General features: G+C 31.4%; 3 protein-coding genes across 3 annotated transcripts; all 3 read right to left on the bottom strand.

Moving 5' to 3' along the window:
- Positions 1–524: 524 nt before the first annotated feature.
- On the bottom strand, positions 525–1,011 carry LOC108333530 (uncharacterized). Its single transcript, XM_017568996.2, has one exon. It carries the CDS (start codon positions 941–943, stop codon positions 704–706), a length of 240 nt encoding a protein of 79 aa, XP_017424485.1. The 5' UTR covers positions 944–1,011; the 3' UTR covers positions 525–703.
- Positions 1,012–3,846: 2,835 nt separating this feature from the next.
- Positions 3,847–8,100, bottom strand: LOC108332522 (uncharacterized). Its single transcript, XM_017567822.2, has 5 exons — positions 7,837–8,100; positions 7,595–7,729; positions 7,425–7,462; positions 7,147–7,213; positions 3,847–4,388 (listed from the first exon to the last, which is right to left on the bottom strand). The coding sequence occupies exons 1-5, from the start codon at positions 8,029–8,031 to the stop codon at positions 4,008–4,010; spliced, it is 816 nt and encodes a 271-aa protein (XP_017423311.1). The 5' UTR covers positions 8,032–8,100; the 3' UTR covers positions 3,847–4,007.
- A 9,434-nt stretch (positions 8,101–17,534) lies between these two features.
- LOC108334431 (uncharacterized) lies at positions 17,535–22,879 on the bottom strand. The gene is made up of 8 exons (XM_017570271.2): positions 22,543–22,879; positions 22,362–22,457; positions 20,885–20,995; positions 20,496–20,805; positions 20,022–20,112; positions 19,358–19,691; positions 18,719–18,867; positions 17,535–18,526 (listed from the first exon to the last, which is right to left on the bottom strand). Exons 1-8 carry the CDS (start codon positions 22,786–22,788, stop codon positions 18,013–18,015), a joined length of 1,851 nt encoding a protein of 616 aa, XP_017425760.1. The 5' UTR covers positions 22,789–22,879; the 3' UTR covers positions 17,535–18,012.
- Positions 22,880–24,201: the final 1,322 nt, after the last annotated feature.

The raw sequence follows: 24,201 nt of genomic DNA, 5'->3' as shown, positions 1-24,201 counted from the left end.
ACATATATTGTAACTTTGTTCCTAAAATCTTAGTTTTAATTTCTTTGAATAAAAGGAAAATTTGATTTTTGGTATGTAGGTATGCATAAAAAAATTTATTCCATAATATTGAGTAGAAAATTGGTTAGTTTCATGGACAAATAAAATGGTGGTATAAAAGTAATCATAAATTAACTTTAACCCTTGCAATAAATAAATACTTATTCATCATAAATATTAGAATCTATAGTTCTAGTTAACATCCATAGCTTACAACCATGAATGAATATAGTAACAAATAGATTAATTCACAACTGTTTTGCATACTAATTAAAGAAGAAACATCTTTCAAAATTAAATGAAGATATATTCAGATGAAGATGAAATGTGACAGTAAAATTTACTCCACTGATTGATCTTGCTCAAGTATCAAGACAAAGTGAAGAAAGAACGAAGGAAGGAAGGAATTAATGTATAAAAGATCAAACAAGTAAGAAGATAAAACGAGTCACTGTAGAGAAAGAAATAAAACAAAGTAAAGGATATTTAGGTGATAACATCAACCTCTTCCGTTTTATTCCATAAAACAGAAAGTAGAAGCAAAGTAAGAAAGGAAGAAAGAAATCAGTTCCATGCAAAGACACAAACACACAGAAGAAAGATTTAGAAGCAGCAGCATGATGATGAGAAGAGAGTAGGTTTTGGTTTATGCATAGGTGATGAATTAGCCTGTGCCTGTGACTCCAAGGTCTTGTTTGTCTTCCTCTTTACCAGCACCAAAGACAGGACCACCTTTTCCAGCAGGATCACTGACCTTCTCCTGCAATTTCTCCACCTGAATGGAACCTTGATCCTCCCTTGAACGCAACTCAATCCTGCTCCTGTTCTCTCCTCCTCCTCCTACTGACTCATATATTGTTGCTGTCTTTGACCCTTTTGGCTGTGCTCCTTGTGCCCCAGACATGATATTTCTATGTGATTGATTACACTCTTTTGATCCTTTCTATGCTTATTTTTCACCTTCACATATGCATCATATATATATATATATATATATATATATATATATATATATATATATATATATATATATATATATATATATCATGGGAGGATATATATAATGTAACTCTGCCCTACCAAAATCAAACCACGTAGTATGCAGACATGCCATCAGATTACACGTGTTATCTCGTACTGTCACTCTTGTTTTCTGCCACGTTTTCTTGCTTTTTAGTAATCTAGAAAGTTTCTGTCGAGTGAGTGAACATTATTGTATTTGTAAAAGTTTTTACACTTGAGTTTTACAAAATCCTTTTTTATGAAAATGTAATTTTAGCGATCAAATTAATAATAAATTAACGATTACATTGTTATAACCTTATTACATTAGGGTTAATTTATTTGTTTTACTAAGAATTAAGTTTTTCATTTTTGTAAGAATTGGTCTAGTTGATATTTTTGTGACTTGTTATTTTTTTAATAAGGGGATGACGCGACTGAAATAGATAGATATTAAGTATCATGAGGTGCTTTGTGTTTTTTGTGAAAAATAACATATTAATAGATCTTACACTATAGTATCATTTAGGATATAAATTTTATTTTTATTTTAATTTTAAAATATAATTAAAATCAAAATAAAAGTATTAAATATATATCACCTTTGTAATTTATATAATATATATATATATATATATATATATATATATATATATTTAAAATATAATTAATGATAAAGGGGTATATAAGATGTGTATATATGAAAATAACAAATTTCTATAAAAATAATATTAAATTTATATATATTCTTTACTTTATTTTTAATAATATTTTTAAATCATAATACAAAATTCATAAACGTATTATGTTAAAAATTAAAAAAAAAATTAAACATAATGTAGAAAATAATAAACTAACAAATAGTACTTAAAAGACTTTAAACTTCCAAACATAGATTAAAAAATTAAGTATCCACATTATATATATATATATATATATAGTTTGCTAACGCGCGTACGTCTGTTTTTTTTCATACGTTTTAGCAATGTGTACCGGATTTTAGTAGACAAAAATATCCTTATATATCATGGATTCTAAGTTTTTTAAGGTTAAGGGTATTTTAATAATTTTCATTCTCAAAACTAAAAAAAAAAAAAGAAACCCCGAAACCCTTACTCACCTCTCTCATTCCTCTCAACCCTTTCTCTTTCATCTTTCTCACTCCAACCTTTTCTCTGTCATCCCTACTGTAGTTCCAATTGAAAAAATCAGAAACATTTGCCTTTAAACAATTTGCCTTTGTAAAGAGTTGAGTCATTGACATATTCATCTTCAGGCAAAGGTTCATTCAAGATCTCTTCAATTTCACCATCTTCACTAACCTCTCTAATTTCATCATCTGTTGAATCATCATCTCTAAAAAAATCTTCCAGGCCAATTACCAATTCTTTTGGATGTCATTATGCTTGTGAAAATTAGATAAAATTATATACGACAAAAATTATAAAATGAAAACTCATTATAAAGTCATTTTTTGTAAGAAATTGTTTAACAATGAAAGTTTCTGATTTTTTCAAGGTCAATTACCAATTCCTTTGATGTCATTATGCTTGTGAAAATTAGATAAAATTAGATAAGACAAAAATCATAAAATAAAAACTCATTATAAAATCATTTTTTGTAAGAAATTGTTTAACAACGAGTATTTCTGATTTTTTCCAGGTCAATTACCAATTCTTTTATGCTTATGAAAATTGGATAAAATTAGATAAGACAAAAATTATAAGATGAAAACTCATTATAAAATCATTTTTTTGTAAGATTGTTTAACGGCAAGTGTTTTTGATTTTTTCAATTGGAGCTACAGTAGGGATGACAGAGAAAAGATTGGAGTGAGAAAGATGAAAGAGAAAAGGTTGAGAGAAATTTTTGATTTTTTCATTTTGGGGCTACAGTAGGGATGACAGAGAAAAGATTGGAGTGAGAAAGATGAAAGAGAAAGGGTTGAGAGGAATGAGAGAGGTGAGTAAGGGTTTCGGGGTTTCTTTTTTTTTTTTTAGTTTTGAGAATGAAAATTATTAAAATACCCTTAACCTTAAAACTTAGAATCCATGATATATAAGGATATTTTTGTCTACTAAAACCCACGTACCAACTGAAAAACAGGCGTACGCGTGTTAGCAAACCCATATATATATATATATATATATATATAAGTTTTAAATAAATATTTATTCTGTTTAATTAATTTTTTATTACAACTTAAATTTAATATAAATATATAATATATAATAAATAATATATTTAATTATCTTATTTTTATAAAACAAAACCACATAAAATAGAAGTAATAATACCTCTATATATTTGTTTATAATAAAACTCGTATACTTTTATTTATAAAAGGGATATAAGACGGCATATTGAAAAATGCAGCTACAGCATCTCAATTTTTACTGGTTTAAATAACTAGAGTTAAAATATTTTTAAGTCCACGATAAATATATGTATAAAAAATAATACTTTATAGATATTAAAATATGAATAAATAAATTTAAACTGAAGTTAAAAAGTGGAAATACAAACAAATATTAAAGTTTCAAAATGATAAAAACCAAAAAACAAGTAGTAATAACTTAAACTTATTTAAAGTCATATTTTGCATATATTTCTTTATTTAATTAATAAGTTTCAAAATTTATTATCTATAACCAATTATTAATAATAATAATTTTACATAAAATTAAGGTAAATAAAATATCCTTTGTTCCATTCAATTAGACAAACCTGAATGTTTCAAAATTGAATTAAGAAGCAAAAATCTGCCATTCATCCCAAGCAAATCCGATCCCTTTTAGAAGGGTATTCTATCTTTACCAATGTGATGTTCTCTTTGGACATATTTGAATGTGGTATATTTTGCTGAAAGATAACCTAAGCTGGTTCCAACTTGCGGTTTCTTTACATTAGTATAATATTCTATTTGACGTAAGATATATGATGAAATTATTCATCAAAAAAGAATTTTACATGATATCATACACAGCCAAAGCCACCAAAAAGCCTAGTAAGGCACCAGCTATGACTTCAATCTCTGTATGGCCAATAGATTCTTTTAATAGGGGTATGCCATCAACACCCAATTTTGAGATTTCTTCTTCTTCTTCTGTTTGCCTTATTTTGCTTCCTGATTTGACCAATAAACCTCCATTCGCTTGTTGTGTTTCTAAAGTGGCTTCTTGGGGCAAAAGGGACTTCTCAAAGTCGTCTATTTTCAGTTGTTTTGATAGTCCTGGTTGAGAGTTCATTAAATTATCTGCATCTCTGGAATGTAAAGAGTTGGCTTGCATTTGAAGTAGTAGTTTGTTCAACATTCTAGCATGAATTCCTACTTCTCTTCTTACACCCTGAAAATCACACAAGCCAAACTCCCAATTGTTAGTTATAAGGTTATATTCATAACAAAAGCAACCAAGTTAAAGGGACAAACAGTAAAAAACAGCTTTTCTTGGGCTGATTTTAAGTAAAAGGAGAAAGAGTAGTACAAAAAAAAAACAGCATTTATCTTATACAAATTTTCTTTCTGCCGGGTCTAAGCAACTGACATTTCAACTAACTTTTGGTCTAGTGAGGACAACTATGGGAGAGATTAAAAAACTGAGATTTATAATTCTTTTTTAAACGAATCTCAGAAAAGCAGGCAGTAAGTCGTGACTAGGATATGATCAATATATCCTAGTCACTTTTTTAGGTTTGGTGAAGGATATCTATCTATCTTATCATTTGGCAGCTGAAACAATAAACTAAAAAAACATGTAACAAGGTTTCTTAGGTTGAAGCTGATAATAATTTCCTGGTCACTTTTTCTCTCAATTGCAATCATTCTTTTTCTACTTTCCGTATACATTCTTTAAATCCCATTTCTCGTTCTGCAGCTTTAAAGGTGCCCAGTTCAAAGTGGAGCAGATATGAATAAGAACAAAAGAAGTATCTCTGCAATCTCACTCTAAGTATGAAACAAAAATCAAATTATGAAAATATTTTAGATGCCATCAAAGTAAGGGACTAGCATTGTCCAACAAAATATTTAGTTGCATTAGGATTGGGCTAGTAGTAAGGGATTTGGGTAGTTTGCATCAAGTCATAGTTTCAGACTTCGTTGTTACCAATGTATTAAAAATATTTAGTAAACCCTCTGTATCATTCTTCTACATACTATCAGTAGTACCCCTGGGTGTGAATTTACAATGTAAATACTGAGACAAAAACAAAAAGGGGTATTGAAGAGAGACGCTGCACCTTTCCTTTCTCTTTACTGGCTTCTTACCTTTCTGCATCACATCCCTCTCCTCCTTTAGTAATCTATACAGTTAAACACTCCACCTAAATACCTTTGTTTACCTTATTGGCAATCTGTTACATAAGTGCACAAATTGGAACATGATGAAGAATTAAGAAGGAGGGGATACATTATAGAATAGGAATTGTGTGATTTTGTATGAGGTCTTTGATGATTCTTTTGTAATGGTTTTTATGATTTTGTAATTAGAAACTCTCTTTGGACATTAATGGCCACTAGGATTATTAAATCGCTAGTTGGACAAACCTAATTACTTGAATGAGCCTAGTGGTCTTTGGTCCACAGCATAGGTATTTGTTGAATTTTGTTAATTAGTTTCGACGTGTATGAAGCTTTATGCTCCTGGAGCTACTTTTTTTGCAAATCCTAATAGCAACTTTTATTTTTGTATAACCATTCAGAAATGTAAACCTTCTCTAGTTTTATTACCCATATATACAATATTTTCAGCACAGTATCAAACTACTGTTTTGAGGAAAAGATATTGTGGTTAAATTCTCTGGCCTCAAACTTAAGCAACAACTTTATATTTCTTAGGTCACAGTTTTACTAAATAAATCCATCAACAAAAGAAAAAGAACAGTTCTAGCCTAAATGTAAATCCATAGATTATCAATGCTGGTAGACAGATGATATTGTTGTAGTGTGCACCAATTGTCCTGTGGTTTAGTCTATATGGAACAAGCCACTATTGAATAGTGGTGCTTGGGCTGTTACGCGTCTAAGTAGAAAGAGTTTAACTTTGATTATCAGCTATAACTTTTGACCTAGTGATACACACTCGATCCAACAATTGGTATCAAATCCAAGGTCATGAGTTTGATTCCCAATGGAGCAATTGTTCAGAGAGAGATTGTTGTCAGATGCATCAATTGTCTATGGGATAGGCTAGGTGGGTCAAGACACAATTGAATAGTGATGCTTGGGCTCATACACTCTTAAGTAGTAAGAGTTGTCTCCTAACCATCAACTATATATAGCTTTCAGTTTAGTAGTAAGCATTCCATCAAACAACTATATCTATCATGGTACATGACATTGAAAATGATAAGTTTATGATCAAACTGTTATTCAAAGCTTGTTTTTACTTTAGGGCTTTGACAGTGGAAAACATTCAACCTGACAAACCAGAGGAGTAACACAAGCAAGAATTTTATGTTTACCAGTCCCCCACTGTACGAACCTATATAAATTGCTAGTTCAGCAATTCAGTCATCTTATAATATCTTTTACATTCGGGTATATTTGAATTAGAGTTTAAGTTTTGTTGCCACTCCTCAAAATCTTCATTGGTCATAAAGAATTTTCTATTTTAGGTTTCTGCTGCATATCAGCTTATGCTAATTGCTTTACCAACATACGTAGCTCTAGAAACAACACATCCCCGCATAAAACCATAAGTCACAAGCAAAAAATTGAACTAAATCTGTTCATGTTTAGTGTTTACCAATACCACCACGATAAGAATTCCACAATAGTTTTATCATTCATTAGAGATTAGAATAATCACATAACAACCATAGCAAATATCTTACAAGATCTTAATTTAATTCGGCTTAAGACTTGTCAAATAAGTTTGAAATAAATAGCCAATGGACCACCACGGTGTCTACAAAATAGACCTCCCCAATTGTGGCTTTTTATCTAAGCGCAATTCAAATGCTACACAATTAAAAGAACATAGCAAAAGACACAATTAAAAGAACATAGCAAAAGACATTCACGTGATACAATACAAATACATGAAGTAAATAATACTGAAGACTAGATAGATAGAAAGTACCATATTTGACAGAAGATCATACCTGAGCATCATACATAATGAGACCAGCATACACAACTGCAAGCCCAAAAATAGGATCGGAGAACCCTCTGCATTTGAAAATTATAAAATTACAGATATCACAAGAATATATACATACAAACGTATAAGTCAAGATTAAAAGGGTTTTAGTGATCACAAGACCATTAAAAAAGTAGTGTGCCTTTATCTTTAGGTCTTGACTATTCAAATATAATCTAATAGTATATATTTAATTATTCTTGAACCGAACACCAAAATGCCACAATCTCAATACCTTACCTCTCAAGGCCAAACAATGTTGCACAAGCCACTGTTGCCTATGCCAGGAAAATACAAACAACTTGGTGAGATACTGATATTGACAATGAAACCCCACTGGGTAAAAAATTCAACAATTGAAGTGTCATCATCAAAATAGGATTAACTGATTAAGGATTGCAAGGCCATACAGAAGAGTGTGACGATGGGAACCCTCCGGCTTGAACAATTACCCTGATATCAAACTCTTTGCCATACAGAAAAACCGAAGTGAATGGCTTAGAAAGCTGACCAATCGTCAAAGAAACACCAGCTGCAATCAGAACCTTGGGAGAAGAAGATCAAAGAAAGAGAAAGAAAAAGAAAATATCAAAATTTGAAAGGAACCAAGAATTTGTAAGACATATAAACTTTGAATTTTGAAATGGAGTACCTTGTTATGAGCAATTTGAGCGATGTCATCGAAGAAACCAGGGCCAAGAGAAGAAATTCTGAAGGTGGAAACTTTGGGCTTTCTAGGAGAAGAGAGATGGTGAAGAAATGGGTTCCATTGTTTCAGTGATGGGGTGAAGAGAGAAACAGTGTGAGAGAGAGGAATAGCACAGAACAAGGAATGTTGCAGCAACATTATGTATGTTATTGGTATCTATCTTGTTCTGCACCACTACTGTCAACTATGAAACATGTTCTATTCTAATAAGGTGTTGTTGTTGGATGTATCTATAAAACAAAAGAGAAATTGCTTGCATAAAAAGAAGATTTAAATATTTTTTTTCTAGCAAGTTATGTTTTTCTTTTCTGAAATTTGTAGTGAATTTGATTTTTATATTCAATTTTTTTTAAAATCAATATTTTTATTTCTTAAATTAAAAAAAATAGATACTACACTGAAGAAATTAAAATGATTTGTTAATATTGTTTTTAGATCTAGATGATCAAACTGGTAATTATATTTCTCAAATTTCAAGAATTATTTTTAAAAGTATGGAAAAGTAAAATTACAATTATCAGAAACTTCATATTTTAAAAAAATAACTAAATGGATAATTTATTTTCACATTGATTTTGCTTATGGGAGTGGATAAGTTTAACTTTTTGGTGTTTATTATTTTATTACACATTTGTATGTAATTCTTTTTCTTTAAGATTTATTCTTTTAATATATTAAATAGTATAAATAATAGACATTCCTTAAACCAATAGGACAAAGAAGAACCCAATAACTTCTTAAAAAGATATTGACAAAATTTTCAATAAAAATAATTAACTAATTTTTCTAATAAAAATTAATTATCAACATGTCTGATAACATTTCATAATTTACAGGTGTAACATGTAAAATGAGAAAAAAAAAACATGTATTGCATGCAGAGACAAGTTTTGACGTATTATTAGTAATTTATTTAATATTATTAAGATAAAAAATAAATAAAAATAAACTATTGAGGATGAAAAAAGCTTTTACTGGTGAAAATTTTAAGTAAAATTAATTATACTAATGAATTTCTTTCAAAAAAAATTATAAATACCTTTACTTTTGCCCAGACTTAAATTTATCTATAAAAAAATGTATTGACTATAATAATTATTGAATAGTTTATCATTATTCCTTAATTTATATCGTGCACTCTTCATTTTCCCTCCTACTTGTGCATGTCTATAGTGCTCTTCAAAGATATTTAAAAAACGTGCAAATGCACGGATCCTTTTTAAAATATTCATTTTTATATTTATATTTAGTTTCTAAAATATGAATATTAAAATAAATTATTAATTTTAAAATATGTAGTACTATATGAAAATAATTATATTAGAATTAAAGAGGATGATAACTTAATTTTTAATTTTAAAAAAGATTAAAAATTTAAAAGTTTATAAATTTTATGTTTGGTGACTTTGTTTTGAAAACTACTTGGATCACTTATATTTTTTTTTATTTTATACATATTCAATTATACAATAAATAATATACCACATATCTTTTATATTTTAATAGTGTAAACATCTTCGAAAAAAAAATTATTCCAAAAAAATAATCTTTATGAATTTTAAATGAAATTTATAAATAAGACTTTTAGAACTATAAGTTGAAAATTGAGTAGGTGAATTACAATTATATTGTTTTTTTATATTTATTAAATTCTAACTTATAATGCATCTTCTTAAATTTTTGAACACTAATCTATTGTGTTTTATATTCCACAACATGGTGTACATGAAAGAAAAAATCATACCATTATGCATATGACAAAGTATTTGCTGAGAAAGATCTGTTAAAGAAGTTGTAGAGAAGGGGTTGTAAGTACTACAATAATTTGGTTGAATAGATTATCAACCACAATGTAAAAAAATTAAAAAAATTAAAAAAATTAAAAAAATTAAAAAAATTAAAAAAAAAACTCCATTTGAATTATCTACTAGTTAAACATCATATTTACAAAATATAAGGTTGTCACACTAATTTTTGCATTATGATGGATTTCTTTTTCGTTAATAAATTTAAATTTATTGATGAACTTTAAAATTAAAATCATTAAAAAAAATTATTAGTAATGAAACTGTCAATTAAATTTGGCTCAATTAAAATTTATATTACTAACAATATTTCTATTAATAATATATTAGACTAGGAATGACAAAAAAATATCTACTCGCAAGTAGCTGCATAGACAGGTATATGTGTTTGTAGGTATCCGATTTTGTGGGTATCCACGTCTACAGGTATTTGCGTTCACAGACATCCACGTCTGTAGGTATCCTTGAATAAAATATGTTTCGAGTAGTTGATACTAGCGGATAATAGGTATTCTAGTAGCAGATAATTTAATACTCGTTCATTAACAAGTCGGGTTCGGGTATCATATTATTTGTATCCGTGAGTATCTGTTACCTATTAAGAAAATAAATTTACATTTTTATCTTATGTTAGGTTTAAGTTGTTAAAGGTTTTGTTTTTCCTTTTTTTTTTCTCGTTGTGCTCTTTCACTTTCATTTTCTAGTAGATTTGAGATTCTTCCAAGTACCTCTTTTCCCTTTCCTTACCTTTTTCATTCTTAGTTTCTTTTTCAGATTTATTATTTGTGAGCTCATAGGTGGAGAACAGGTCACTACCATCGTCTCTGCTTGCCTCGTCGAGACTATCTACCTTGCATGAACAATAATGACCTATATCGCAGAAAGCCCACCAACCACAAGATCTTTGGTGAGGATGTGGTAGTTCTTCCCAATAATGCGCTGCTCACATTCATGTTCGAACACTTAGCAGTGGCGACTCAGGGCGTGTCCCCCGACGAAGGTGTATTTGTAAACCTTTCGCAACCCTCAAATGTTTCCTTCTTCTTGCATTTCAAACTATAAACACCAAACATAGCCAAAGGCTATACCTTCCTTCAAACAACGAACCTTTTAGACTGTCCATGTCCCATACTTCTCTTGCTATTGTTTCAAGCATACACACAATTGCTCATACTTTGTTGTTTTTGGAAAGTAAGAAAAAAGGTATTTTTTGTGATACTTTTTTTTGCAAAAGAAAAGTAACTTAAGGTTTTGGGTGGAGAGTGGTGTCAATCCCTTATGTGGTTTGGCTTAGATCTCACTGGTGTTTGTGTTTCCTTGGTGAACCTCCTTCTCGATATACCCAACAGTGGTATTCGAGCCAATGGTTTATCTTGGTGACCGACTCAGACGAGTATAATGGTCCCTATACGAAAAGTCTTCCTAACAAAGGATATTAAGGTAAGGAAGTCCTGTTAAGATGATCGGCAGTACGAAGGGCTACTCGTGGTTGTGGTTGGTTGGGAATGCTTCCACTAGAGGAGAAGTGTACCTATGTGGAAGGGACTCACCCTTGAGGGGGAGATTGTTGGGAATCCAAGTGTGAGTCTAAGTCGCACATTGGATAGAAATGAGAAAGTAGAGCAGTATATAAAGGTGAAAGACTCATTAACCCATTGCCTTAAGGTTTTGGGTAGAGAGTGGTGTCATTCCCTTATATGGTTAGGCTCAGATCTCATTGGCTCATACTTCCAGCGAGTAGTAGAACGAGTAATGGGTGCAATTTTTGTATACGAGTCGGGTAGCAAGTAGCCATTATTCATGCTTGATTCAACCTGTTGTCATCCCTATATTAGATTATCCCTCTGTCGACAAATTATAATTATGATTTTTAAGAGATGTGTGTGTCGATAAATTGAGGAGCAAACTTTTTGCCCAATGTAATGAGTTTTTTATATATTAAGGACAGATAGGTGAGAAGATGAGGATGAGGAGAAGGGAGAGGTGGAGGGAGAGGTCGAACTAGTAAAGAAGGAGGCTAGAATCGATAGCATGGAGGCGCAACAACGATAACAACATAGGTACGATGATTACGGTGACAATAGCGGGTGACAATGTGAAAGTGCAACCTCAAAGGTGCGACAAAAGTGATTATCAAAGTTAGAGGAAGTAGAAGAACAAGAAGAAGAGAAATATAAGAAGGAGAAAGAGAAGCTAGAAGTGACAATAACAACGATAATGGTAGTAGAAACACAACTAAGAAGAAAGAAAGATAAAAATTTAATCATGAATTTAATCGATGAATTTTTTTTCAATACATATTTATCAATAGATTTGCAATCATTTATAATTTGTAACATATTTTTTACCATTGATAATCCATTGATAAAATTGAACTACTAATAAATTTCTTTCTATTACCGGTACATTGTGTTTGTCAATACGCTATTTTCTTATAATAGGTATTAGTTTATTTTATGTTCCATAAGTTAAAAGAGATACACTTGATAAGAAGGTTGAATTCATAATTTTCATTGAATAGGATACTTCAATAATTTCAAAGCTTACAAAAACTTTCAACTAAGAGCACCACAGGTGGATTGTTATTTATGACATTTTTACTGTTTTAACTCTCAAGTAAAAAATAGTTGTTTATTGACTATTAGTTATAGCTTTTAGTTTATAAATATTTTACTTTAACAATTAGTATAAGAAGCATAATAATCCTCTGCTTGTTTTGTTTTCATTATTTTTTGTAATACGGACATTGTGTTATTGACAATGTAAATGCTTTTTAAATTAAGGAAATGTTTTTTTGTCTGATAATTTTGTAATTAAAGTGATAATTTGTTGTGTTTAAATCTTGCCAAAAACAATTTGTTAGGTTTCATTGTCAGGCTCATGGATCGTAAAAGAAGTCAAATTAACCTATCTCGAAGTAGAAGACAACTTAAACGTTTGATGCTTTATTGTTTTGGTGTATGTATTCTATTAACACATGTTAAAAGTTATGTTTATACGTCCTTAAGAAATGAGAAAAAGTGTTTTGTTTAGTGGTTAATGCTTTTAATCTAAATGTTATTCCTTGTAAGTTGTAATATAAGTTTAAATCTTGACTTATAGTTATGCTATTTGTTTTTATTGTATATTTTATTAAATTGTGTATTATCATAATGAAATAGTGGTAGAATACTCCATTTGGTTATGAATATTGCTTACTTATAAATTCTTTATATATACAATTTTGTTTGGTGTTAATACAAATATTTTTTTTATAAGTTTAATATTTTTTAATAAATATAATTTAAATGAATTAAAGAGTTCTTAGAACATCTTTAATAGTTAAATATTAATTGTAATTAATTATAGATGTCTCTCTAAAATATGAATTTAAAATCCATAAAGAAACTAAATCTAAAGACTATTAGTGTATATTTTATTGGATATTCTAAAAAGTTTAAAGGATATAAATTTTGTTCTGCATTTTATAACACTAAAACTGTGAAATAAAAAAATAGTTTTAATAAAAAGATATAGAGTTTCTTAAAAATAGTGGAAATGATTTAATATAGGGATAAATATGTTTTTAGTACCTTAACTTTTAGTGGAAGTTGAAATTAGTCTCTCTTCAAAACTTTGATCCAATTTAGTTTCTTAACTTATGAAATGTGTTGATTTAATAATTTTAATCAAATTTTATCAAGTTTATTTGAGATTTCAAATGCAATTTATTTGATATTTCAAATGCGTTTTTTAATTAACACTGAATCAAAAATGTGTCAAACAGCATAAACAACTCAAATATTATCTTAAAACACGTTTGAAACATCAAATAAACTTAACAAAGACAAAAAAAAACTAAATTCATACATTTCTAAAATTTCAGAATTAAATTAGATCAAAGTTTTGAACAGAAACTAATTTCAATTTTAACTTAAAGTTAAGAATAAAAAATATATTTAACCATTTAATTTAAAATATTGTTTTAAAAATAGTCATTATTCATTATTTAATTCTCTTAATCAAATTACAATTTTTTTTATTCATGCACCTTCGATTCAAGAATGTGCTATTAAATAATGATTTAGATCAGAAGTTGATAAAGATGATAATATAAATTAAATTGTTAATAAAAAACAAAATATTAAACAAGTTGTTTAGTACAATTAAATCAAAGTTTCTGTCAGACCTCGGAAAAACGCACCCAAACCCCTCCTGTCAGCTCATTAAAACGCACTTAAAACCCCTTTGAACGGACGTCAGGTGTCAGGCAACGAAGATTTGAAAATCAGATAGTGGAAGGCAGGTGTCAGCGAGTGAGTGGACGTTCGCTTTAACGAGAGAAGCAAAATCTGATTTTCTGAAATTCCCGTTTCACTCACTCTCCATGCACCCTTCTTCCCCAAAACTCTGAATTTTTCATCTTCTCCTACTTCTCTTTAGAAACTTCCCCTTTTCTCTACCAAAACTCACCCTTTCTATACTCCGATCTTTGTTTAGGCACCGTGGAAGCACTCCCAGCGTCCCGAGCTTCGTCTTGAACCGAACAAGTTTCAAGTTTGAACGGGTAAGTGTATCTGTCTTTAGTCGTTGGTCTTCTGTTACATGCAAACCAAGTTTTGGTTGCATGCGGGCGTGTAGTCTAAGTTATTTTGGTTTCATGATGTTTGGTTTAGTTTGAAGAGTTGTTGATCGTTGAGAGTAGAAAGATTATAGTCGGGCGAACCAAAACCTACCCTTAGGACGTTCAATCACGTAATCAGGTAAGGGAAACTTATCTAATTTAATTGTATGTTCTTGCACGTTCGTGGATAATGAATGTATGTTGCTGAGTGGTTGAATGTATGTATAAAGTATGAATACTGATATGGTTGTTGATGTGAAATATGACTTCTTAGTATGATATGAATTTTATAAAGTTATGAAATTATGTATGGAGAAACGAGTTGAATATAAATGAGATCTGAATATGAATTCCCCTATGATAGTGTACGTTCGTCATTGAACGGTCCTTGACCGTTCGGTGTTTCTATTAAGTCTGTTTGAAATTGAATTCTTTCATTTGGAAAGAATTCTAGTTGGGGACGAACGTCTTCGTATGATAGTACTGTGCTTGAGCGTTCGGCCAAGCGTAGTTGCATCTGAGTATTCAGTGATGAATTTAAACCTGGTAAATATATGTATTTGTATATAGTAGTTATTCTTAAACACAATTCCGACAATATCTCAAGTATAAATCTTTCTATTATAAACTTTAGTATCGCTCGGTCTCACACCAAGCTCTCGAAATGAGTGGTGCTCGGTCTTATACCAAGCATTTTTACTCTTTTATAATTAATCAATCATGATGACATAACGTCCGTCCAACTTCAATAGGATTCCCTTTCACTGTGTTCGGTCATTGACTGACATTGGGTTTATGTACATGAATTATTCTAAGTATGGTTCTTTAACGTCTTGACTTGTCTACATTCATTTTCTCCGGCCTAAAGCTTCCGTACTTGATATTCTTTGAGTGTTGGTTTGAGATCTCGAGAGTCAGTTCATTTAACTGATTCATGTTGTAATTAATGTTCGTCCTATATTATATAATTGTACTCGTTTTATTCTTAAATCTAAAAGTAACCCTTTCGGTCTTATTCTATTCTGGAACGGGAGATTTCTCGGTCTCGTTCCTAGTGTTCGTCCTCGTTTGAGTGGGGACTGAACGTTCGGTTTTTGTTGTTAGTCGAATTGGTGTTAAAGATGGAATTAAAATGATGGATAATAAGAGATGGAGAGTATATGAGATGGATAATCTGTTGTGGAATATGAACGAGCGTTCCGGGGAGGAACGACTCATGAATGAACATTTAAAAGTTGTAAAGTATGATTGTGGTAATGCTAAGTTGTCGATTCATCCTGATGTTCCGTGAGTACTCGTCCTCACGTAGAGGAGAGTAGGTCATGTGTGGGAACGGCAGGAGGTCCTAGTCCTTAGGGGTACTTTGGACAGATAGGACTAACCTCGGGTGGCAGCTGATGAGAGTATTCTAGTTACTACATCACCCGGGTGCACGAACATCGTAGCTACACAGATTTCATACAGTTCAGACAGTCAATCTAGTGTTAGGAATTGTATGTTACGTACGTTGAATTTGCCTTGTGTGTTTGATTGTTTGAAGTGTATGTTTATACTTGAATTAAATTACATAAGATTACCCTGCATTTTCCTGTATTATCTGGTTTTGTACGTCCGTCCTTGTCGTTGCAATGATCATCCGTGTGGATGTGAGTAGAAGGAGACGCGCTATTGGAAGATGCGCTGGAGGAAGAAAATTTGATAGAAGTGGAAGTGAAGACCGAGCAGTAGGAACGTTCGGCTAGTAGATGATAGTTTTATCGTGAGGTGATCGTTCGGTCACCTCCTCTCTTTTGTTTTTCTTATCTGACCGTTCGGTGGGATCTTTTGTAAACCGTTCGATCATGTTTTCCTTTATCATGTACGGTTTAAGTGAAAACCTTTATGTAAGGCCGTTCGGCCATGCGCGTACGTTGATTAGTGTAAGACTGAACTGATATATTATTAAATGTAATTATTTCTATGATATGGTTTATTACTGTATTTTTGGGATTTTTGGGATGTTACAATTTCTGATAAGACAACAATAAAAACATTTACTTAAGTTAAGGTTAACAATTTTCAATGATTATAAAACCTATTTATTAGAATTTGATTTATAACATTGAAGTTCGAAATGGGTAAAACAAACCAACAGGTAATGGCCTTTAAAATTTTATGAAGTTATATCTTTGTTCGGTTTTATAGAGAACATAGTAAATCATATGCTAATATGATGATATTTTACATGTGAAAAATCACATAGGTATGTTAACATTCCAAACTTTGAATTTCGTTCCCACATAAGTGTGTCATTCGCTGACGTTTGTCATAGGCTAACATGTACACATATGCATGTGGATACACGTATAGTAATATTATTTGTTACATCAGCAAATTTTTAATATTATTTGGTGATAAATACTTCATTCATTCATTTCTACAAGTTTGGAAATCAAACTAGATTAATATTTTAAACATGAATCATATCCAATTTAACATCATAAGTTTAAAACTAAAAATATATTGAACCGTAATACAGCATAAAATATTTAAGAATAAGATACATAATATTAGTTATTTTTCTTGCTATTTTTTTAACCTGACATTTAAATATATAATACTTAGATTGAAGAGTAATTGATCTTGTTATTTTATAATTTATGTATAGTTTTTAATATGTATTTGCTCTCTTTCTTTTTTTTTCTTCCATTATTTAATGGTTAATGACTGTGAGTGAGTAACAATGATCTGCGATCTCATTATTGTTGTTCGGTTCTCACTTGGATAAAATTGTTCATGTGAAAGTACTTCAGCAATAAGACAAACCAGTTTATTTTGGTTTGGTTATCTATGTTTTATTTGGTTCAACCTATATAACTTGATAAAGTCATTTTTACAATAGAAGTAATAGATTGAATGAATGACAATTATAATGCAGCAAGGATCATTTCACACTGTAAATTTTGAACAGTAATCAGAACTTCTAATGATTGAACAGTGGCGATAGCTTCAAACAATTTAACCATCGAAAAAAATTATTTGACCAGCTTTTACAATTTTCTCCCCGTCATTTCAGACAAGTAATAATCATGTCACATATTGCCACATCTCCATGATTTATTTTTAATAATTAAAAATTATAAGTAAATATAAAAAATTAGAATTAAGGGGCAAAGAATACATGGACTAACATCGGAATGAAACAGTGTAGTTAAATTAAAAGTAATATGTGAAGCAAATGAGAAAATTGATGGTTAATCCTCCACTGAACTATGTATTCTCATTCTCTAACTCAGGTGTATGTGTACATGGTCATCACCAATAAATTACTAACAAATATTGAAACCCACAATATATTTTTATTGTAATTAATACTATATAAAAAAATTACAAATGAAAAAAAATAGAGCCTCTACTAGATCACAGTAGGGTAGACTGATGGTTTTTCAAGAAGTACATGTAACTTCCACTGATAGCATGAAACCTAGTTTTTGGCCAGTGAAGGGAGAAAAAGAATATTCAACGTCATATCAAACCCTGGATTAGCTGCTGCTACATTTAGAGATGAATGTTGAATAGTGATTATCAGCCGTAAATGAAACACTAAAAAATTCAAATTCCAAAATCTTCTCATCAATTAGGGGAACCAATAAATAGCAGCATGCCCATAACATAATGCAATGGACCAGACCTACATTATACAAGGGTTCTTGATAAAATCTCTAAAACTCCTCATGGCATAGGTTTATCACTACCTGCCAGTTTTCTTCTCTGCTGATGCTCTGCAACTTTATAATCTACCACTTCACGGAACAAACTTGGATCAAGCACACAATTTTCACTTCCATATACAGCAGCCTGGACACTTGCCATCAGTTTGGCTATTTCTCTTCCAGAAAATCCCTCGGTTTTAGCTGCAGCTTCCTTTACAATATCATCAGTCAATCCCCTAATTTCTATTTGTTGTGGCTTTCCTTTAAAAAAATCTTTAACAAAACTAGATTTTCTGGATCCAGCTTGGGCTATGTACTTATCCAGATAGAGCTTAAGAAGTTTGAAGCGCTCCTCTTCCCCAGGCAAGGGAAATTCTAGAACCTCATCGATTCGGTCCGCAACAGCTGAATCAAGATCACCAGGACGATTTGTGGCAAGAGCAAGGACTATGTCCTTAGACTGGTCACCGGTTCTGAAGAGAAGGGCATTTAAAGCACTTCTTTGTGCTTCACTCATATAAGTCTTGTTCCGCCTGCAAAGCCATCAAATCCAATGAATCCATTTCAAACAATTTTCTCGGAAAGTATGTTGTCAGTTTCATTTTTAACAAACAAATGTGATCCAGATTGAGCAGCATCTAGCTGCTTTTGATCATCTTATGTTGTCGCGAGCAAAGAGAAGCAAAATAAAAAATAAATGAAAACATGGAAGAAGTATTGCTTACTCGCACAGAAATGCATCGGCTTCATCAATGAAAAGCAATAAACCCCTTTTTGATTTCTTAGCCCAATCAAACAACTGGTGTATCTTTGTTACAGCCTGTGACCCCAGAGGAGCAACGTCTCCTCCAGTCATTAATGCATAATCTAATCCCTGCATTAAATTGGAAACCCAAATTAAATAAAATAAACTTATTTGAAAGGTATAGATTGCAGTTAAAAAATAAAATATAATTGATAAGCATAAATATTCAACTGATGAGGATAAATTTTATTGTTTCATAAAGCATGCTATAACCAGAAAATGGCACTGAATATATATTTGAACCACTGAATTTAGAAAGCATGAGAGCATAAGTTTGTAGAGCAGTCAAAACATAATTTTGAATTTTTTAATTGTAGGCCCTAAATAGCAAGAAGAAATTCTGAAACAGACCAAAATCGTAAAAATGTACTAAATAGTTTGCTGCATGCTGGTGTATTCACACCAATTAATACAGAATGATAACATACATTAAAATTTACCCTGTTGAAGGGAAAAACCAATTTAACAATGCACCCACTTATTTGACCCAAGAATGTAAATTGTATGAAATACTTGAAAATTAGAATAAGTAGATCAACAGATTGAAGAAAAATCATACAGATTTACGAGCTAACTCTCTAGCAGCCATTGTCTTTCCAGTTCCAGGAGGACCATAAAAAAGCATGTTTCTGAATGGTGCTTGATGTGCTTTTGTATTTGCAGTTGCAGATGACAGCTGTTCAATTCGTTTCTGAAGAGAAGAATGCAAAATCACATCACCAAAACCATTTCCATTTTTAGAGGCAGATGCTGGATCATTACGTCGAGATAGGGAGCTCATGGCACGAGAAAACATGCCAGACCAGGGGTATTTCCCTCTGGAAGACTCTCGAATCAATGATGGTTGTCCCAATATTCTATCAATATATCCCCAAATTACTCGTGCACCTTCCCTGGGTTAGACCAAATCAATTGATGTGAATATAAAACTGCACAACCCATGAACTCACTCACAGCAACTGATGTGCATAATACCAAAGGTCCAGTATGAACAAAACAACTCTAGAATGCAAATAAACCAAAGTGAAATGTTGCCATGGAAAAAGAAATGTACAATGTAGAAAGGGAAAACATGGCTCTTTAAGTTCAAAATTCCCAGAAGTGAGAAGTGCTGGAAAAATAGTACATGGTATAGCCCATTACTACATTACCCCACTGTCCTCAATTATAAAGCAAAGGCAAGATGAAATAATATCGTCAATAACAAATAATTGTGTAGTTACCTTGTAGTGTAGACCCCAGCTGCCAGAGCAGTCACTCCACCAACTGCGACAACCAACTTATTTTGATCCGTTAGAATGGCTTTTATACCCCCTGCAACATATGGATAAAGTTTTTTCAACTCAAGTCAGTATGGAATGGAGTTCACCAAACACAGTAAAGCGATTAATAATGGAGTTCACCAATATTATGCTAAAATACATTAGATACTGAAGAAAAAGTGAATGAAAAGAGCATCCCTCAAATTACAATATTTTGATTAATAATGGAATGTTATTGGCTATGGCTCACTGAGCAAACCAAATTATGAATAAAATTCGATAAAATACCATGTTACCCCACAAATTTATGTCAAAGGGATCTTTTCAAAATCAGTAGGATATGTACAGAATGACCAAAAACACATACGTAATGACAGTTGCATCTCAGACTGTAAATATAATCCTCTACATTTCGTGAATATGGTAAGAAAATACCTCCAATATGATCAAAAGTGGTATTTATGGCAGCAACCCATTTTTCTCGTTCAGCATTAGCACGATCAACCAGCATTCGCCTGTTAACATCTTCTGCTAGCTTTGCTTCATGTGCTCTGCCTTCTGCTTCTGCCATAGCCCTTACTCGGATTGTTTCACGTTCAATCTCAGCTTTCTCTCTTTCAGTTTGCCTTCTTTGTGCTTGGATTTGTTCTTCTGTTGCACGTCGAGCTTGCTCCTGTCTGATTGATGATTCTTCTTGCATTTTGACTAGTTCTTGGTTCCTGGCTCGCTGGTATTCATTTTCAGCCTGCCAAGAAGAAAAATGCAACATTGAGAAAAGCTCAATAAATGACAACAAAAATCCTGAGTTTCAAAAGGTTTAACACCTGCATCCTCTTCCTTGCCAACTCATCCTCATATTTGGCCATTTGAGATTTTGTTTGTGCCTGATGCTGAGCAAGCTTTTTTTGCTCATCATATATAATTTTTTGTCTTTCCTGCAATGAACCAGATGATATATCAGAGATAAATCACAAGACACAAAACATCCTGAAGTAGTACACAACAAAACAAAGCAAAAATGTCTCATCCAAATATTCAACAGTTTAAGGTCATAATTACAATGAAAAAGAACTTTGAGTACATGAACTTCTTCCTGAAATAGCTAAAGCTTACCAAGCAATGAACATGATTTTATAAACTATTAAACAACAGTGATGTAAAATATTCAAAATACGGACAATCCCAAGCAAAATGGTCAGAATGACGGAGATACAAAAAAAAAAGTTCCTATATGATTTTTATTGTCTTTTGACAACAAAATAAATACACAAAGGATATTTCTCCTTTCAACGCTACAATCTGTCCAGTTTTGTAACTAACAAAGAAATGAGCCTCCCCCCTACTTCTATAACAGAATTCCTATTTATATCATGTTGGGGAACCATTTTCGTTCATAAACTAACATCCACCCATAACCCCTGAAACAGACACTAACTCAAAACAGATATACTGACTAACAGGCCGAAGGATATTTCTCCTTTCACACTGGAATCTGTCCAAACATAATTTTGGACAAAACAATAGCAGCTGGATTTCATTTTGGCCATGGTACTAGAAAATGGAATCCTAAAATATCCCTTATATATCTACAAATCATAAGAGTAATCATATAACAAATCTTATTATAACTGCTCTCGGTTATTATTTTTAGAAGCTTGTGATTTAGTTTTCGATGCAGAAAATGGGGGAAAACAAATCTTAACTATTAGTGTAAAAAAAACATTTGATTCATTAGCGTGGGCTGCAATAAGAGATCACCATCATTATGTGAATAAAAAATGGCTTGGCGGTATGTTAAACATTTGGTATACTACAAAAACACTGGTATACTACAAGAATATGACAGCAAAAAGTTCAGGGACTTGAGAATGGAACTAACAAAGAAATAGACCTCTACTTCCATAACAGAAGTCCTACTTATAACAGGTTGCGGAACCATCTTCTGTTATAAACTAACATCCACGCATAACCCCTAAAAGACACTAACTCAAAACAGAAATCCTAACTAACAGGCCAATGATAGATTTTCAAAGGTTTTAACTGTATTCAGTGGTTCCTAATATCTAACAGGAATTTTTTGATGTGGTTCAACAATTCCACAACTTTTACTCCAAGTTTGATTTTCTAACCGTTCCTCCATTTCCCGCAAAGCTGCTTGCGTTCAGGAACGTGACAGTTGATACCAGTTGTTACAATCCAGGAACTCCAATGATTAAAGAACACACTTGAGAGTAAAATAATAACATAACAAAATTCAACATTTTCCATTGCACTAAAGTGAAGAGAATGAAACTAACTTACTGTCTCATGCTGTGCTTTCATTTGCCTAAACTCAGCAACCTTTGCAGCAAGCTCTGCTTGTTTTGTCTCCTCTTGCTTTTTGATAGTTTCAAAGACCTGTGCTATAAGAGGCAAGTTAAAAAGACGGAGAAGAGAAATGGTGGGGTTGAATGGAAAGGGAAGATGAGCATAAAGTTCAAACCTTTTTTCCGTGGGGTGAAGCGGAAATTTCCTTGAGAGCCTTAACCCCTCTCTCCAGGGCCTCAGGATCAAACCCAGCAGAAGTGGTCCTCGGATGATCGTTTCGCACCTTTGGCGGCGCCGGAGAAGGTTGATCTTCAGAAGGATTCGGTGGTAAAATTCCATCTGCGTAAGCAGTGCTCTGATTCAGTAATGCGGCACTGGCAGCAGCGGCGGCTATGGCGGATGCGTAGGTTTTCAAAGCCATTGAAGGAATGAAGAACAAAGAAGAAAGAAGAAACCCGCTGCGTAGGGTTTAAGGGTCCGCGAGGTAGGTTTAAGGAAACAACCAGACTCATAGTGGTAAAAGATCTTCTTAAAAATATTAATATTTAAAATAAATTATAATTTAAATATTACTGTATTTTACACTAAATTAGTGTTTATTTATAAAATCTGAATTATAATAAAAATATTATTTAAAATTATTCTATAATTAAAAAAAATTGTAAATTTTTAAATCTGTAAATTTATATAATAATCACATTTTAGGTTATCACCAAGAAAAGAATATAGAGATTTAGAATTTCGCTCTTCAAATTAATTATTTTAATTAATAACCAATAATAAATATTATAAGAATATAATCTGATTTATCGGGAGTTTTAAAAAAATTGTAGAAATGTTAAATTAAAAAATAGTTATATTGAACAAAAAGTCACCTTAATATTACTAAAAGGTAAATAATTTTTAATTATAAAAAGTATAATTAGGTATATTGATGAAGAATAAAAAATTGATTATTTTTTAAAAGTAGATCAAACGGATGTTATTTCTGAAAATGAAAAATTTGACACCAACGAACAGAAAATATGAAAAAACATTTCATGGTTCTGAACATGAACATGTGTTAAATGTTATTAAATACATAATATTTATAAATGAGAAAAGTAAAAAGGATATATATGTATCTATATCTACTCTACTTTACTATGTGCAGATTACTTATGTTAAGTATTCACTTATCCTATCTTATACAAACTAGAGAAGTGGATGTTAAAGACAAACAAGACATTCACGAAATGTTTTTTCTATCAAAAGTCGTTTCAGAAAGTTCGTATAACCTACTTTTAATAAAAAAAAACTATAAAACATGTTTGTTCTCACAAATTGACTTTAACCAACAACTATTACCTAAAATAAGGTTAAGAAGATTCGAAGATCAAAGCAAAGTACAATCTAACAAACATTTTCTTGAAGCTTATATATTGAAAAATGTCTAAGAAAAAAGCAAGAGAATAAGCACACGAATACGAAAGAAAATATATGTGAAGAAAAGAAAATCTCAAAAGAAAACGAAAATACTTACATTTGTAAGAGAGAAAATTTCGAGAATTTATCAGATTGAACTGTATTATATACACATCCTCTCTACGAAAGTAACGGTCTAAAGGACTTCTATCAAATCTGTTTGATTGTATATTCTGAAGATAATTCAAACACTTTACATGGTTAAACGGTTGTTAGACGAATTTGTCTAGTGAAAACTAAGAGTGAGTAAAAACCAACTAAACAGTGTATGGGGAATATACCGGGAGTGTCTAGGGATTCTAGGAGTGGTGAGGAATATTATGCAACCACGAGTGGGTGAAACTTGGTTGTAATTAGAGTAATGAGAGTT

This window comes from Vigna angularis, chromosome 11 (genome assembly GCF_016808095.1).
Source record: "Vigna angularis cultivar LongXiaoDou No.4 chromosome 11, ASM1680809v1, whole genome shotgun sequence".
In the NCBI taxonomy this organism is placed as follows: Eukaryota; Viridiplantae; Streptophyta; class Magnoliopsida; order Fabales; family Fabaceae; genus Vigna; species Vigna angularis.
The sequence above is the reverse complement of the archived record's forward strand: the minus strand, read 5'-3'. Positions and strand labels throughout refer to the sequence as shown.